The following is a 15,024-nucleotide window of genomic DNA, read 5'->3' as shown; positions in this document are numbered from 1 at the left end:
ATAAAGAAAGGATATCTTAATACCAAATAAATGGGAACGGCATCATCTCAGAATTAAAAATGGAATCTCAGAATTAAAAAAGTTGAAAATATATTCAACTTTAACTCACTCTTCCAGACTGATGAAAAGTAGTCACCGATCAGTTTATAAACTCTGAACTAGAGATCTTCAACTCTCCCAGTTCTCCAGAATCTCAAAAATGTCCTTGGAGAATAGAACTGTAAATTCTAGGATTGAAATATTCAGTAGGAGGAGGTTTAATCAACCATTAAGGCATTTGAGTACTACAGAGGCAGGTTATGGGTATGCAGGGGTGGGCAGTTAACAGAGACATCACAGGATTGAGCCTCTGCTGTCTTTTCAACACAGGGTTGTCGGGCCTGGATGCTAAAGCCAGTGGGCGCTTAGGCACAAGAGCCATGGTGTATTACATGTCCACAACCATCATTGCCGCGGTGTTGGGGGTCATCCTGGTCTTGGCTATCCACCCAGGGAACCCCAAACTCAAGAAGCAGCTGGGACCTGGGAAGAAGAATGATGAAGTGTCCAGCCTGGACGCCTTCCTGGATCTTATTCGAAATCTCTTTCCTGAAAACCTGGTCCAAGCCTGTTTTCAACAGGTAACCTGAAGTTCTGATGCTCTTGTTCCTCCAGCCTCCTAAATTATCAAGATAATAACTTGGAGAGTATTTCAGTGTACCAGCTCTGGGGAGCAGTTTTCTTATATTTAATTATCTCTGTTTAGAGGTTGTATGGGATGATTTGGAGCAGGATTTTGGGATTAAAATTGTGTTTTGTTGTTTTGTTGTTATTAACCTTCCTTTTCCAGCTCACTTCACATCTCTTTGCTCTGGGATGCCCCATCTTGCCCTTTTTTTTTCCCCGTTACCTCTCCCCTTGTTTTTGATTCCCCTCAGTGTGCTGTCCAAGGGCATATTTTTATCACTTTTTCCCACAACCCTCTAGAGTACCCAGTGAGTCTCAGGGTGGGTAGTGTAGCAAAATCACATGGGATGGATTTAAAAAATCCACATGCCCTACAGACTCAGAATCTCTAGTGTGTGCCCAAGGGCTGGGTGTTTTTCAAATTGTGGAAGTAATCCACGAGGGTTGTAAAAAGCTTAAACAGTGTAGATTCACCTACAGTCAAGTCCTTACTTCCCTAGAACTACTCATGTTGGGAATTTTGTTTTCTTCCATATATATATATATATATATATATATATATATATATATATTATGCAGTGTGCATGATCCTTTTTTAACGATTTATTTATTTGTTTTTGCACGCATGAGCAAAAAAGAGAGAGCGAGCAAGCGAGCAAGGGGAGGGTTAGAGGGAGAGAGAGACCCCAGCAGACTCTCTGCTCAGCTCAAAGTCCGACATGGGGCTCAATCTCAGGACCCTGGAATGATGACCTGAGCTGAAACCAAGTGTTGGATGCCCAACTGACTGCCCTGCATGTATGCATAAGCTTTTAAAAAAAAAGTTCCCCCCAGGGGGTATTGCATTATACGTACTGTGTTGCACTTGTTTTGTTTTGTTTTGTTTTTTAAACGGGGCTTAGCATCATCCCTCTCTCTTTTCATGATTGTGTAGTATTTCTAAATAATAAATTCTTGGATGCTAGTGTCTTGCCAAAGAGTTTTATATCTCAGATTTGCTGGATGTTGCAGAATGACTCTACAAGAGTGTGTAGTAGTGTATACTCCTACCAGCTGCATAAAAGGCAGATCAATTTTTTAGAAACGTAGAATTTTTAAAAATGGATGATTCTGCTGAGTGGAACCCCTGAGAGAGCTTCCAAAGCCCCACTCACCAGCCTGTTGTCTAGCCCCAAACTCAGGTTAGGTTAGAATACACTCCAGTTCCCATTAGCCCTGGTAAGAAGTCAACTAGAACCAAAGAACCTCCTCCAGCCATTTTCAGGGAATCACAGAAGAATGAACTTAGGAAACAGGCCGCCTGGAGGAAAAGTTTGCATTCCCAGCTGCCCTCAAAATGCTGTTGCCAACCACTGCTGAGCCCAGATTGCTCTGGGTTGGGATGTGTTCTCTGATTTCCAGTACCACTTTGGTGGCACGTACAGCATGGAGCTATGCTAAAGAAAAGCATTTCATGGGCAAAGATGTGTATGTACGCACGATGGACTATTCCTGAGCCATTAGGAACAATGAAATCTTGCCATTTGCAACAACAGGGATCGACCCAGAGGGTATGAGGCTAAGAGAAATAAGTCAGTCAGAGAAAGGCAAATACTGTATGATTTCACTCAAATGTGCAATGTGAGTAAAAAACTAGACAAATGACTCAACAAATAAGCAAACAAGCAAAAAGCGGAAGCAGACTTATAAATACAGAGAACAAACCGATGGTTGTCGGGAGGAGGTGGGCAATGGGCAAAATGGGTGCAGGGGACTGAGAGCTACAGGCTTCCAGTTATGGAGTGAGCAAGTCATGGGGCGCAGCCTAGGGAAGATAGTCAACGATGCTGTGATCGTGTCATGTGGTGACAGATGGCAGCTTCCCTTGTGGCGAGCAGGGAGTAATGTAGAGACTTGTCAAATCACTACGGTGTACACCTGAAACTACTGTAACATTGTGTGTCAACTGTGCTTCAATAAAAAATAAAACTGAAGTTTAAAAAAAAAAAAACAGTAAAGAGCAGAAGGGAAAAAAGGCTCCATTAAAAAATAATACTGATAATAATAAAAATAAAAGAAACCATTTGAGCCAGGGGAGGCTCGCCGGGGGGGCTGAAGAACAGCAGGCCAGGGAGGGGTGCTCCCTGGCGCTCCCTCTGTAGAATGTGCTCGCTCCACTGCCAACCCACTTAGGAAGATGAATTTGCTGCTTTGGGGAGACAGACACAATTGGGTGCCAAGTCTATTGTCAGCATTTTGAAAAGAGCACTCTGGAACGGGGTGTAGGGGTAGCATGAGAGGCGAGGGGGGAGGCGTAGGCCTCCTCCTTGGGCCCTGTCATGACCGTGCTCCATGCAAGGAGACCCCCCCCCCCGATCGTCGTCAGCAAGGCAGGCCCGAAGCAAGCAGACCCTTGGAGTTGTTGCTCTGCTGTGGGGTGAGCTTTTGCAGTGCTCGCCATGCTCACACTCCGTGACCTGTCTGGCCAATGGGCCGACTCAGCATGGTGCTGCCCCTGGCAGGGGTGCTGTGTGCACTGGGAACAGAGGGCTGAACCTTCCCTGCCCCACCACCACCCCCACCCTGGACTCACCCCTCTACTGGCCACAAGCCTGTGAGGAATCAACCCTTCGGCCCCCAGCTCGGCCCAGGGTCACTCTCCCTTTGAGTTAGGACAGTCAGAGGAAAAGTTGTATAGGATCTTTTTCTTAAAAAAAGAAAAAAAAAGATTTATTTGCTTTAAAGAGAAAGATAGAGCAGATGAGCGCAAGCGAGGAGGGCAGAAGGAGAGGGGGAGAGAACCTCAAGCAGAGGCTGCATGGAGTGTGGAGACCAACCCAGGGCTCCAACTCTCGACCCTGAGATCAGGACCAGAGCCGAAACCAAGAGTGGGATGCTCAACTGACCACACCACCCAGGTGCTCTTGTGTGCACTCTTTTATTTGCCTCATGGCAAGCACTCGGATGCCTTACGCTGGACTTCAGGCAGCCCGAGGAAAGAGGTCTTAAACTGGCAGCCATCCATGGGCTCACGGGGGCCCTGAGGAGGGCTCAGGGCGCGGGAGTCATTGGACAGCGGCGTCACTCTACCAGAGGGAAAGGGGGCCTGGGAGGGGCCCTCTGTGCCCTGGGGAAACAGCTGGAAGGGACTACAGAAAGCCCATCTTGGGTGTGGGGTCTTTCCGGCCAGAGTTAGACACCGAGATGGAAAGCTGCATGGCCCCGGAGCAGAGGCGGCCTTCCCAAGGGCCCAGCCAGGGGGGCTTCCAGGTGAGCCAGGGGGGTAAGGTGTGGCCTCATCCCACGCAGTCAAGCCCAGGGAGAGGGAGCACCTGGGTCATCTCTTCCGGGGAATCCAGCGACCTGTGTTTGCTCACCCGTCCGATATTTGTGAGCACCTCCCGGGTGCTAGGCTCCCACGGTGCACAGGATGCCGCAGGCAGTGAGACCTCGAGGTCCCTGCTCATTGGAACCTGCTTACATTCGGGCGTTGGGGGTCACAGACCAGCACAAGCATCAGGTAAATACACAAGCTAGTTAAAAATTCAGTGCGCTCGGAGGGCTGGAGGCAGGGTGGGGGGCTCTGCAGTAACTGGGAGACCTCGGAGCTGAAACAGTCAAGGACCCCACCGAGGCGCCGAGGGCTGGGGGTGGAGCCTGCTGAGGACTGGGGTGGAGCCTGCTGAGGACTAGGGGCGGAGCCTGCTGAGGACTAGGGGCGGGGCCTGCTGAGGATGGGGTGGAGCCTGCTGAGGATGGGGTGGAGCCTGCTGAGGACTAGGGGCGGGGCCTGCTGAGGACTAGGGCGGAGCCTGCTGAGGACTGGGGGCGGAGCCTGCTGAGGACTAGGGGCGGGGCCTGCTGAGGATGGGGGTGGAGCCTGCTGAGGACTAGGGGCAGGGCCTGCTGAGGATGGGGGTGGAGCCTGCTGAGGACTAGGGGCGGGGCCTGCTGAGGACTAGGGCAGAGCCTGCTGAGGACTAGGGGCGGGGCCTGCTGAGGACTAGGGGCGGAGCCTGCTGAGGACTAGGGGCGGGGCCTGCTGACGATGGGGTGGAGCCTGCTGAGGATGGGGGCGGAGCCTGCCAATGATGGGGGTGGAGCCTGTTGCCTACAGAACTGAGGTGCTGTTCGGAGAGGCCAAGGAAGGCCAGTGTGGGAGGTGGAGTGAGCCAGGGAGGCAAGGCCCAGCTCAGGCAAAGCCCAGCTCAGGCAGGACCTGGTAGGCCAGGGTCAGACTTGGGTACCTCTTCTAAGAGAGTTTTAGGCAGACAACTGTTTTTCTACTTTTAAGAAATTAACCTGGCAGTTCTGAATGTAGGCAGAGCTCTGGGTAGCTAGACTTCCCTGGTGTTGGCAGGTAGACTAGATGGGGGGTGGGAACGTCAGTGAGCAGACTTTTGCAGGTATTAGGGCGAGAGACCCTGGTGGCTTGGGCTCAGGTAGACTGGAGCTGGCACCCAGATGGAGTTGTCCAACCCAAATAGGCTTGGATCAAGAACTCAGGCAGAAATTAAGCCTGTGTTCCATCCAGTATCCCTGTCAACTTGCCTGCAACTTAAGCCACTGCCCCGTGCTGTTTGGAAGCTGATTTTGGAGTCAAACATACCTCATTTTGCATCCTGCTTCAGCAACTAGCTAGTTTCTGCCCTGCAATTAGTTAGCCCTGTGAGTCTTGAGGGGCTACTATTGACATAAAAGATAATAGATGTCAAACATGAAGCACCTGGCTGCCCACCTGATCCTGAGAGCCATCATTTATTTACAACCATGGCCGTTAGTCTTTTGAACTCAAGCCTTGGCTTCTCTAGCATTCCCAGGAAGGTCTACAGTTGGCTTCTGGTCCTCCCATTTCTCCTGGGAGCCTGACTCTTTGCTCACAGAAGCTCCCCTTCTGGTTGTTCCTGCGTTCTCTCTTCATGCCAACGTTGCCCAGACCACGGGGCCCACGAGCTTCCTGTTCTCCCCTTGCACACTCAGCCTGAGCATCTTCCTTCACTGCACAAGTATAGGTGGTCAGGCCAGAACAGGGCGCATCCTGCTCCACTCCCATCCCACTCCGGGTAGCTGGTCAGTTTGGCATTGCTCGGTGTTAGGCCCAGCCACAGTGGATTGGATCCATGTAGCATAGGGAGTGGGAGAACTCAGTGGTGGTCAGGCCCTCGGAGTTCAAGTCCCAGCTCTGCTAAGAGCTCTATGTTGTCTGACAAGTCACTTGAGTTCTCCATGCCTCCTCTTCCATATCTATTTAGGGTTCAGCCATCTGTTGCCTACTATATACCAGCACTGACATTCTAGGATTCTGCATGAGTTCTATTTTAATGCCCTTGGAGGTATTGTTTCCCTGGGCTCGGATGTGAATCTTCATAGCACTCTCCAGGGTGCCTGGCACCTTTAAAAATAGAATGGATGTCACAGATGTCGAGGAATAGCATGAGAGGTTCTCAGGTGGCCATTTGCACAGAGATGCCTGGGAAACATTGAGCAAGGCTTGGCATCACTGCCAAGAAAGAGTGGGTGTCTTCCCTCCTTACATTTTGATCTGAAATATAAGCCAACATCCCTGTCATGGCAGCTGCTGGCAACTAGTCCATGTGGTGACCAGATGAAGATGTTCAGCAGAACATGGCTCTGGAAGGAGTCCAAATGAGAATCGATCTGTAAAGACTCTGCAGACAGGTACCAGGCAGGAGGAAGCAAAACAGGTAGACCATGCTCACCTGATCCCTGCCAAGACTCTCGCTCTCCTACTCTTGACCACTTCCAGGGCCCCTCCCAAGGGGCAAGAATGGTCATCCAAAGGGATTCACAATTATGAAGAGCATCCATGTTGGATGATGGGTGTTGTCTCTAAGATGCAGGGCTACAGTCATGGGAATATAAGAAGTAGACATCTGTCCTCCAACTTGAAGTTTGTCCCATTACCAGATCACACTACATTACAAATGACTGTTATAAATCCTATAGTTATCATGTGATGAGGATAACTGTTTCCCACTGTATTTGTGTAATAAAACACTACTCTATAAATTTTGCAACCTCATTTTGACATTCCTTAATTATTTTTTTAACATACTGGGAACTTTAAAAATGTGTAAGTGGGGATCCCTGGGTGGCGCAGCGGTTTAGTGCCTGCCTTTGGCCCAGGGCGCAATCCTGGAGACCTGGGATCGAATCCCACATCGGGCTCCTGGTGCATGGAGCCTGCTTCTCCCTCTGCCTGTGTCTCTGCCTCTCTCTCTCTCTCTCTCTCTCTGACTATCATAAATAAATAAAAATTAAAAAAAATGTGTAAGTGGCTAGGCTTTTGGTGACCAAACCTCTCATATTTGTGTTTTCCCCCACTCCATTAGATTCAAACGGTGACCAAGAAAGTCCTGGTGGCTCCTCCATCAGATGAGGACAGCAATGCCACCAACGCTGTCATCTCCTTATTGAACGAGACTGTGACGGAGGCCCCTGAAGAAGTGAAGGTGGTTATCAAGAAGGGCCTGGAGTTCAAGGATGGCATGAATGTCTTAGGTAGGCAACCTGGTATTCCTGTCGGCGGGGAGACGATGGCCAGCCTGTCCTGCTTCTCGGCTCCTTGGCAGCCCTCCCTCCCTTCTCAGAAGACCAGTCGCTCTGCTGTTCTGTGGGTGGAGCAGGAGGCTCTCTCTGGAGAGCAATTTGAGGATGACAGAGGTCGATAGTTGAGAGATTAAGGAAGAAGGACAGGGGCAAGCAGAACCACGAGAGGACATGGCTACTAGGGGTCGGTTATGGGAAAAGAGAGGGGACTAACATTCATTGGACACATTCCCTGACTCCACGTGGTATTGGCAAGTCACTTTCTCTGTCCATTTCATGAAGTTACACATCCAATTTTTTCGTATTTGAAGCTTTTTTTTTTCTTTTGAGCTGCCCTTGTGTGTTAGTGTCATGCTAGACTCAGGGGCACCCCACTCTGGCTTTCTTAGTCTTTAAACAAATACGATACGATCAGGATTCTAAAGTGTTGGTGTTGGTACTAAAAGGAGCTTATCAAAGGGGATCATCTTATTTAACTTTCTGGGATTACAGTGAGCCCCTTCCCCTAGCCTGGAGCTTTCCTGGCATGCCTTGCCTTTGGTTCTTTGCCTCTGCAGATAGACAGACCAGGTTTGGATCCCTGATGGACCACTCACTGGTGGTCTGCCCATGGCCGTGTTGCTCCACTTCTCAAGCTTCACTTGTAAAGTGGGGATGAGATTGTATTTCTCTTATAGATGCTTATGAGTATTAAATGAGATTGTACCCGTGGAGGGAGCACAGTAGCATATGCTATGTGCTGTATTCATGTGAGCTACTATCATTATCCAAGGTGTATGGAGAGCTGAGGAGCTCAATAAGGAAGCACCCCGCAGAGGATGAAGATGCCCATCATGTGGGTGACTCCCGTTTGCTCAGTTTACTCCCCATCCACCCCTGGGGCTACTCCCCACTGTACCCCGCACCTACTGTTAGAATGGTGTCCCCTACACAAGAAAAAGGGATATTTGGCCCTAAGCTGGGAGGAATGGGGAAGCTGGGCAGAAGAAGTAGATTGATCCACACAAGCAAAATTTCAAAGGATTTGAGCAAGAGCTGGCTAGAAGCGGATTGGCTCAGTGGTCCTTCCATTTTGCCATCTAGGAGATCAAATGCTCCTGTCTCCTTAGTAGGGTTGTTGGATAAAGTTCTGGATGCCAACTTAAGTGTGAATTTCAGATGAACAACAATTCCAAATATTGCATGGTACATACCCATGGGACATACCAAAATAAAATATACTCATTATTTATCTGAAATTCACATTTTAACTGGGTATCCTGTTTCTTTGTTCTAAATTTCACAACCTTATACCTCACTTACCCAAAATGGTTGAGAGAAAGAGGTAGAGAAGAAGGATTTTCCAGGCACTGAAAAGCAGAAGCTTCAGTAAGGGATCTTCTTCATTTGGCCTGGTGGGAAATGGGTTGAGTAAGTGAGAGCATGGGAGGAGATAGGCTGACTGGTTTGACAGTAATAGAAGATCAATAAATATTGTTGACTGTCAGTATGGGGTGACAGGAGGAAGGAGAGAAGACACAGTGGGTGAGTTCCTCTGAGGAGAGCTTGCAAATATCCTCGGTTTCTACCCCTGATCTAGCCCTTCTCGCCCACTGCACAGATATGCATGAGGCTTTGGGACCTTCCCAACCACGCTCTGTCCCCGAAGCCCCATGGTCAAAGTGACCCCACAGTCTTCTACATACTCTAGAGGAGGTTAAGGCCATGAGTAATGAGACCAAAGCTTTGGGGTGAATCATTTAGAAGGCTTTCATGGTCGTTTCCAGATTCTCGGTGGATTCTGGGAAGTCATGTTGACCTTGGGCTGCCCTGACTGGGGGTTTCAACACAACTCACTAACTTCTCAGCCCCAGTGACCAAGTCCAAGAGGGCTTTGTTCAAGTGAAACACCCCAGTTCCAGTAAGTGAGTTTAGTGAGGTGATGTTTACAGAGGGAAATGACATGGAAGTTGGACACGGGTGTGCAGCTGCAGGGTGAGCTCTAGAAAGCCAAGGGAAGTTAGACTGTTGAGAAACTTCCCATGTACAAATCATGGCTAAAACAAGATTCTTCCCTTGGTCTTCTAAGGGTGGAGAAGGTGGCTTTTTCCCCCCTTTTGGAGGGCTTTGGAAAGTCCCAAAGATCAGGCATTGCAGTAAGTGAAGACAAAACCCTGGCTCTGGCGTCCCTCTTCTTGAAGTACTCAGTGCTCTCCCCAAAAACCTCCATACCTCTTCTGAGCTCTGCTCTAACCCTAACCATTAGATTAATTCCTGGGAGAGTTTGCTCCTTCCAACTTCTCTCTCTCTCTCATATGATTGTTGTAGCCCAGTTTCTGCTGATCCCTCAAAGGGAGCTTTTTAATGCCAGCTCTTTGAGACTTTGAGACCTTGAGTTTTTTTTTTTTCTTAGAATATCCAAATGGAACTGAGTAATACCACCAGAATATTCACAGATTATTTCTCACCACACACCTAGTAAACTCCTCTCCATGGGCTTGAGAGAAGGGCTTGGGAATAACCCAAATTTCGGTTCTATATGTGACTGCAGAACCAAGTCTCTCTCCCCTGGTCATTAATTTTCACTAAGCCTCTGTCTTTAAGGCCAATAACTCACTTGTAAGTCACTTGCAAGTTTTTCTGGATGAGAGCTGAAAAGGAGAAATATTCAGTACCAGGTATTAACCATCCTGAATACATGTGCTGGGTTCTTTTTGCTGAAGAGAGAGAAGGTCTAATGAATGATAGTTGAACAATCTGAGTTGATATGTGCTTGGTTTGGGGAGGCAAGTAGTTTGGGGGGGGCTGGCTAGGGAAAAGGTAAAGTCAGAGGCTCAGAGAGAAAGAATTCCTCCCTAAGAGAATCAAATTATAATGCTATAATTTACCTAGTATAACTCGACTCTAGGCATAACTAGACATAATAGGAAATCAGATGTAATAGTAAGGACTGGAAATTAGGCTTGCTAAACTAGGATCGGACAGGTGTAGGGAAGAGGAGGGAAGGAGAGTGTGTAGAGGAGAGGCCATATTGCACTTTAGAGAAAGTGTCAAATGGGCATGCATTTGACCCCCTGTGGCCAGGGGGACAGCAGCATTGATTGATGGTTCATGCAAGTAATCAGAATTGGAGCCCTGGGATTGTCAATAATGGGTCAGGAATGGGGTGGAAGCATATGGTGACTGGTAATCAGAAATCCAGACAGGCAATAGTGGGGATGTCTGTTTGCCATGTAGTGGCCCAGTCCCTGGGTGGGCCTGGGTGAGACTACAGGCTGGGGGTGAGACTCTAGGATAAGAATGGGAAGGAATGGTAGGAGAGAGAGAATCTTCTGGGGAGACAGAAGCCAGGCCCAGCTTGGAGGAGCCAAAGTATATGGCAGCTTCCCAGGACAGATACTCCGGTCGAGGGAATGAGGCAAAGACAATATAGAGATAAGACCCAAGGGATCCCTGGGTGGCTCAGCGGGTTGGTGCCTGCCTTTGGCTCAGGGCATGATCCTGGAGTCCTGGGATCGAGTCCCGTGTTGGTCTCCCTGCATGGAGCCTGCTTCTCTCTCTCTCTCCCTCTCTCTCTCTCTCTCTCTCTCATAAATAAATAAAATCTTAAAAAAAAAAAAAGAAAAAAAAACCCCAAGGTTGGGTGTTGGAGCAAATTGTAGTGCAATTTGATGGGGACAGAATTCCTTGCATCCTTCCAGCCCGGGGTTAGGATTGACCCTAGAGGCTGTGGTGGGTCTGGATTTAGATGGAAGTCAAACGATGCCAAGTGAAGGGAGAAGAGGACTGAGGGGCTAGGAGGAAATTACAAAGTCTATGTTCTACCTTTATGATACTGCCAAAAAAAAAAAATGCAGTAAGAAAGGAAGCATTCTAACCGTTTTGACCATGAAAAGAATGATGAGGAATTAATACATTCCTGGTTAAATGCACAGAAACTGGGTCAGTTGGGGTTTTCCAACTGTTTTGGATTTCTCATTGCTTTCCATTTGATTTTTCAACATTCTTCCTCCTTCTCACATTAGGCATGTAGCAGTAGAAAAATACTCTCATGGTCAGGATTTTCCTACAGTGAAACATACCAGCAACACATGATGTTGGGATAACACCAAACTAAAGTAGACATAACCCTGGCAGAGACTTTATTGGCTAATTGGTCTCTGCAATTCTAATGTGAGCTCCAAAGTTTGCATGATAATCCCCAAGTCCCAACAAGCCTTCCTTCATTAACCTATGTACTATGGAATCTGCTTACCTCTGATTTCATAAGTGAGGAGGAGAGAGAAGAGAGTCCTTCTGAGTTTGGAATAAAATGGAATTCGTTTTTCTCAAGGAATTAATACCGCTGACAGTTCAACTTGCTCTTGTGGGAAATGTTAAGGGATGCCATAATTATCCGGGAGAAAGGTTATTTTCCACGTGAAATCGAATGGCTAATTCAAAGGGCAACAGGCAGGTGAGAAGGTGGCTCCCTATGTCGGGAATGGTGAAGGAGGGAGAAGAGAGACATATTGTGTAATCTGTCCTGTGTAATGTGATTCGCCCAACAGGTCTGATAGGGTTTTTCATTGCTTTTGGCATCGCCATGGGGAAGATGGGAGAGCAGGCCAAGCTGATGGTGGAGTTCTTCAACATATTGAATGAGATTGTAATGAAGTTAGTGATCATGATCATGTGGTAAGTGGGCTTGTTCTTACTTCAGTGTGGCAGGGGGTGTCCAAAGGTCTGGGGGTCCTCGGAAGATAATGGAGCCTTCCTAGCAGGAGAGAGTGAGTAACCATGGACCAAGCAAAGGGCTCTCCAAAAATACTTTGAGAAAGGGATGAAAATCTCTTTTTGGAAGCTTCCCCTAGAAAATGAGTTGAAAACTATGGCGCATCCTTGGGCCAGATCCTTTCTACTACTTGTGTAGCGTGGCCTACAAATTAAGAGTGGGTTTTATGTTTTTCTGTTGCTGAAAGATAAAATCAAAAGAGAAAAATATTCCACACACATGGAAATTATATGAGATTCAGAGCCCATAGATAAAGTTTTATTGGCACGCAGCCACACCCATTCATTCACATCTTGTCTAGGGTTGCTTTGTGCCAAACGGCAGAATTGAGTATCAGTTCTGACCGAGACTGTGGAGCCTGCAAAGACTGAAGTATTTACTATTTGACCCTTCACATAAAAAGTCTACTGATCCCTGCCAGTGGGAAAATAAAAACAACAAAAATCAAAAGGAGAGATAAGCTGGAAAAACCAACTAGTGGTACTGACACTGAGCAGTATCAGTAAACACCAGGATAAGTCCAAGATACCAGGGATGATATGCCGTGATCCAGAGGGTGTGGAAGGACCACTACTCTAATATTCTGGTGTTCAAAAGCTATTTATGGAATGCTCATCACTCAGAAGGAAAAAGAGGCCATTTTCAGGCCATGCAAGGGAAAGTGAAATCACAGAGGAAACATTAGAGTTATAAATGCTCTTAGAAATGTGGTTCCAGCCTCTAGTTGTAGAGACAGGGAATCTGTCTCTTGCCTCTTCTCTAGAAGAGAAGGCTGTGGCCTAGAGTCACTAAATCTTGATTCTTAAACAACATCATGATCATTCTAATAATAAAAGCTATCAATTATTGATTTCCTTTTACCTGCCAAGAGCCACGATAAGTGCTTAGTACCTATCCAATGGAGTCTCAATAACCCTGCAGAGATGGCATCATGACTCTCATTTCCCGGAACAGGGAACTGAAGTATATTGAGTTGAATTAATTTGCTTAAAATGACGTAGCTAGAGGGAGAAGAGCTGGGGTTCCTGTTGATTCGCAATCCTTGATGCATAAGTGGGTGGCTTTTTTGTTTGAATTATCTAAGCAATACTGCACTCCATTTCGTGTCTGCTTATGGTCAGTGGCTCTGAAATCTAGGGCAGTTCAGGAGAGCATGAGCATCCACTCCCTCATGAAGGAAGCTGTATCGCCTGCAGAACCTTCTAGTGTCCCATACCTCTCAGATGGAAAGATTTTTACATGCATTTGTGCTAGACCTCTATGATAGTCTGGTATGCCTGCCTAGAAAAAAAAAATAAAACCATTATTAATCTAAATGACATCGTGTCCTCTCTGTCACAAAAATTCTGGATTAGAAATTCCGTCTCTATGTGTTCCCATCCTGCCTCCCTCCCCAGTCCTCCTCTGATCTTTTTTTTTTTTTTAAGATTTTATTTATTTATTCATGAGAGACACAGAGAGAGAGAGAGAGAGGCAGAGACACAGGCAGAGGGAGAAGCAGGCTCCATGCAGTAAGCCCAACGTGGGAATCGATCCCGGGTCTCCAGGTTCACACCCTGGGCTGAAGGTGGTGCTAAACCGTTGAGCCACCGGGGCTGGCCCCTTGTCTGATCTTTTAGGTCTATGTGGTGCCCTCCACTAAAATTCTACCTTTTTTTTCTGTCTTCTTCCTTTCATTGGCTCCTGCCCCTGCTTTACAAGGGCAAAAATCTGTTCTTGATTTATTTTTTATCTCCACAGAATCGAACATTGTGATGGGCTGCTAGTAATTTCTTACTAAAACCTCAGGAGTGAGCGGGCTAGCGGAAGGCCCCAAGGTCTCAGATCAAGAAGGTGTTCCTCATGATTGCATGAACCATATTTATTAGATTTGGCTGGTTCAGATCATTGCTTTGTTGTACTTTTAAAACATGGATAGGATGCTGGTAAAATAATGTGTGTGTGTGTGTGTGTGTGTGTGTGTGTGTGTGTGTGTTTATTGTACTGGTTCTTCAGCTTCCCAGGCAGTCCTAGATTTCTGAATATTTCTTTTGTATAAAAATTTAAAGTCATACACAGTGTGATGCTGTAAAAAATCTGTTTAGAGTCTTTTAGATCCATCTGAGCTTGCTGAGAACTTAATAAATGATAATGCATAAAGCAGAAATATGCCTCTTGGTAATAAACATTACCATCTGCCCTGGTCTCCTGGAATGTTTAGCAGGACAAGCATCCTTGCTCTAAAAATACAGTTTGTATTTCTGTCTCAGGATGCCAATGATGTGGACAATGTCATTTCCACTGAGCCCATGGAGGAAAGGAATCTAGGAGATGAGATGAATCATGGGATAAAGTGTGTGCTCACTTCTCCGCAGGGATGAAGGGTGTGGATCAAGGTTTCCTGTTCACTGAAACCAAAACTCCTAAAGATTTAATATCAAATCCCAGGAGATGCAGAGCAGTTATGAGTCAGGATAAGGCCTATGGAATGATTTCTGACAGCTGTTCAGTTACCTCAGCTAGACAAGCAGTCAGGAGGGTGTTACATGACATGAAATGCCAATTCTACACATTTCTTTCATTCTTGAGCTGCCTCGTCAGCATTGGGTAACGATGTGTGTGAGAAAGTTTTGGGTGAAACAGTCAATTGCTCTTTAACTGACCCCCTCAAAGCTTAAATGACCAGGTATTTTGTATTCTTCTCTGTGTGGTAGTAAGAATAGTGTAAATAGTAAAATATAACATTGCAGAGATGACTGTTATTCTAATAATAATTATTACTGAATTATAACGTAGTTATTAAATTCTTGCTATATGCTCAGTACCACCTCAGTTGTTATGCTGTACCTATTTATTATTGAGGAACTAATTATTATTATCATAATTATCATTAAACCATAATTAAGATTTGCCAAATTCCTGCTATATATATACTTAATAAATACTATTCCAGTGGCTTTACATATATTAACTCATTTATTTATCTCAATATTACCTAACAAAAATAGACACTTTTGTTAGCCCCATTTTCCAGATGTGAAGACTAACCACAGAGGTTAACTTGCTCAGCGTCGCAC

At 46.6% G+C, this 15,024-nt stretch overlaps 1 protein-coding gene across 18 annotated transcripts in view; it reads left to right on the top strand.

The window, feature by feature from the left end:
• Nucleotides 1–15,024, top strand: part of SLC1A2 (solute carrier family 1 member 2) — a 151,843-nt gene that overhangs the window by 96,138 nt on the left and 40,681 nt on the right. For all 18 annotated transcript variants that reach the window (XR_012001744.1, XR_012001743.1, XM_072759132.1 and 15 more), the window contains 3 exons: nucleotides 370–620; nucleotides 6,999–7,167; nucleotides 11,745–11,871. Coding sequence is in view for 16 of the 18 variants with exons in the window: in XM_072759132.1 (XP_072615233.1) it covers nucleotides 370–620; nucleotides 6,999–7,167; nucleotides 11,745–11,871 (547 nt within the window). In the remaining 2 variants the exon portion in view is untranslated. The remainder of the gene's footprint in view (nucleotides 1–369; nucleotides 621–6,998; nucleotides 7,168–11,744; nucleotides 11,872–15,024) is intronic.

This window comes from Vulpes vulpes, chromosome 5 (assembly GCF_048418805.1).
Source record: "Vulpes vulpes isolate BD-2025 chromosome 5, VulVul3, whole genome shotgun sequence".
Classification (NCBI taxonomy): Eukaryota; Metazoa; Chordata; class Mammalia; order Carnivora; family Canidae; genus Vulpes; species Vulpes vulpes.
Note: the sequence above shows the minus strand (reverse complement) of the source record. Positions and strands in the feature narration are given on the sequence as shown.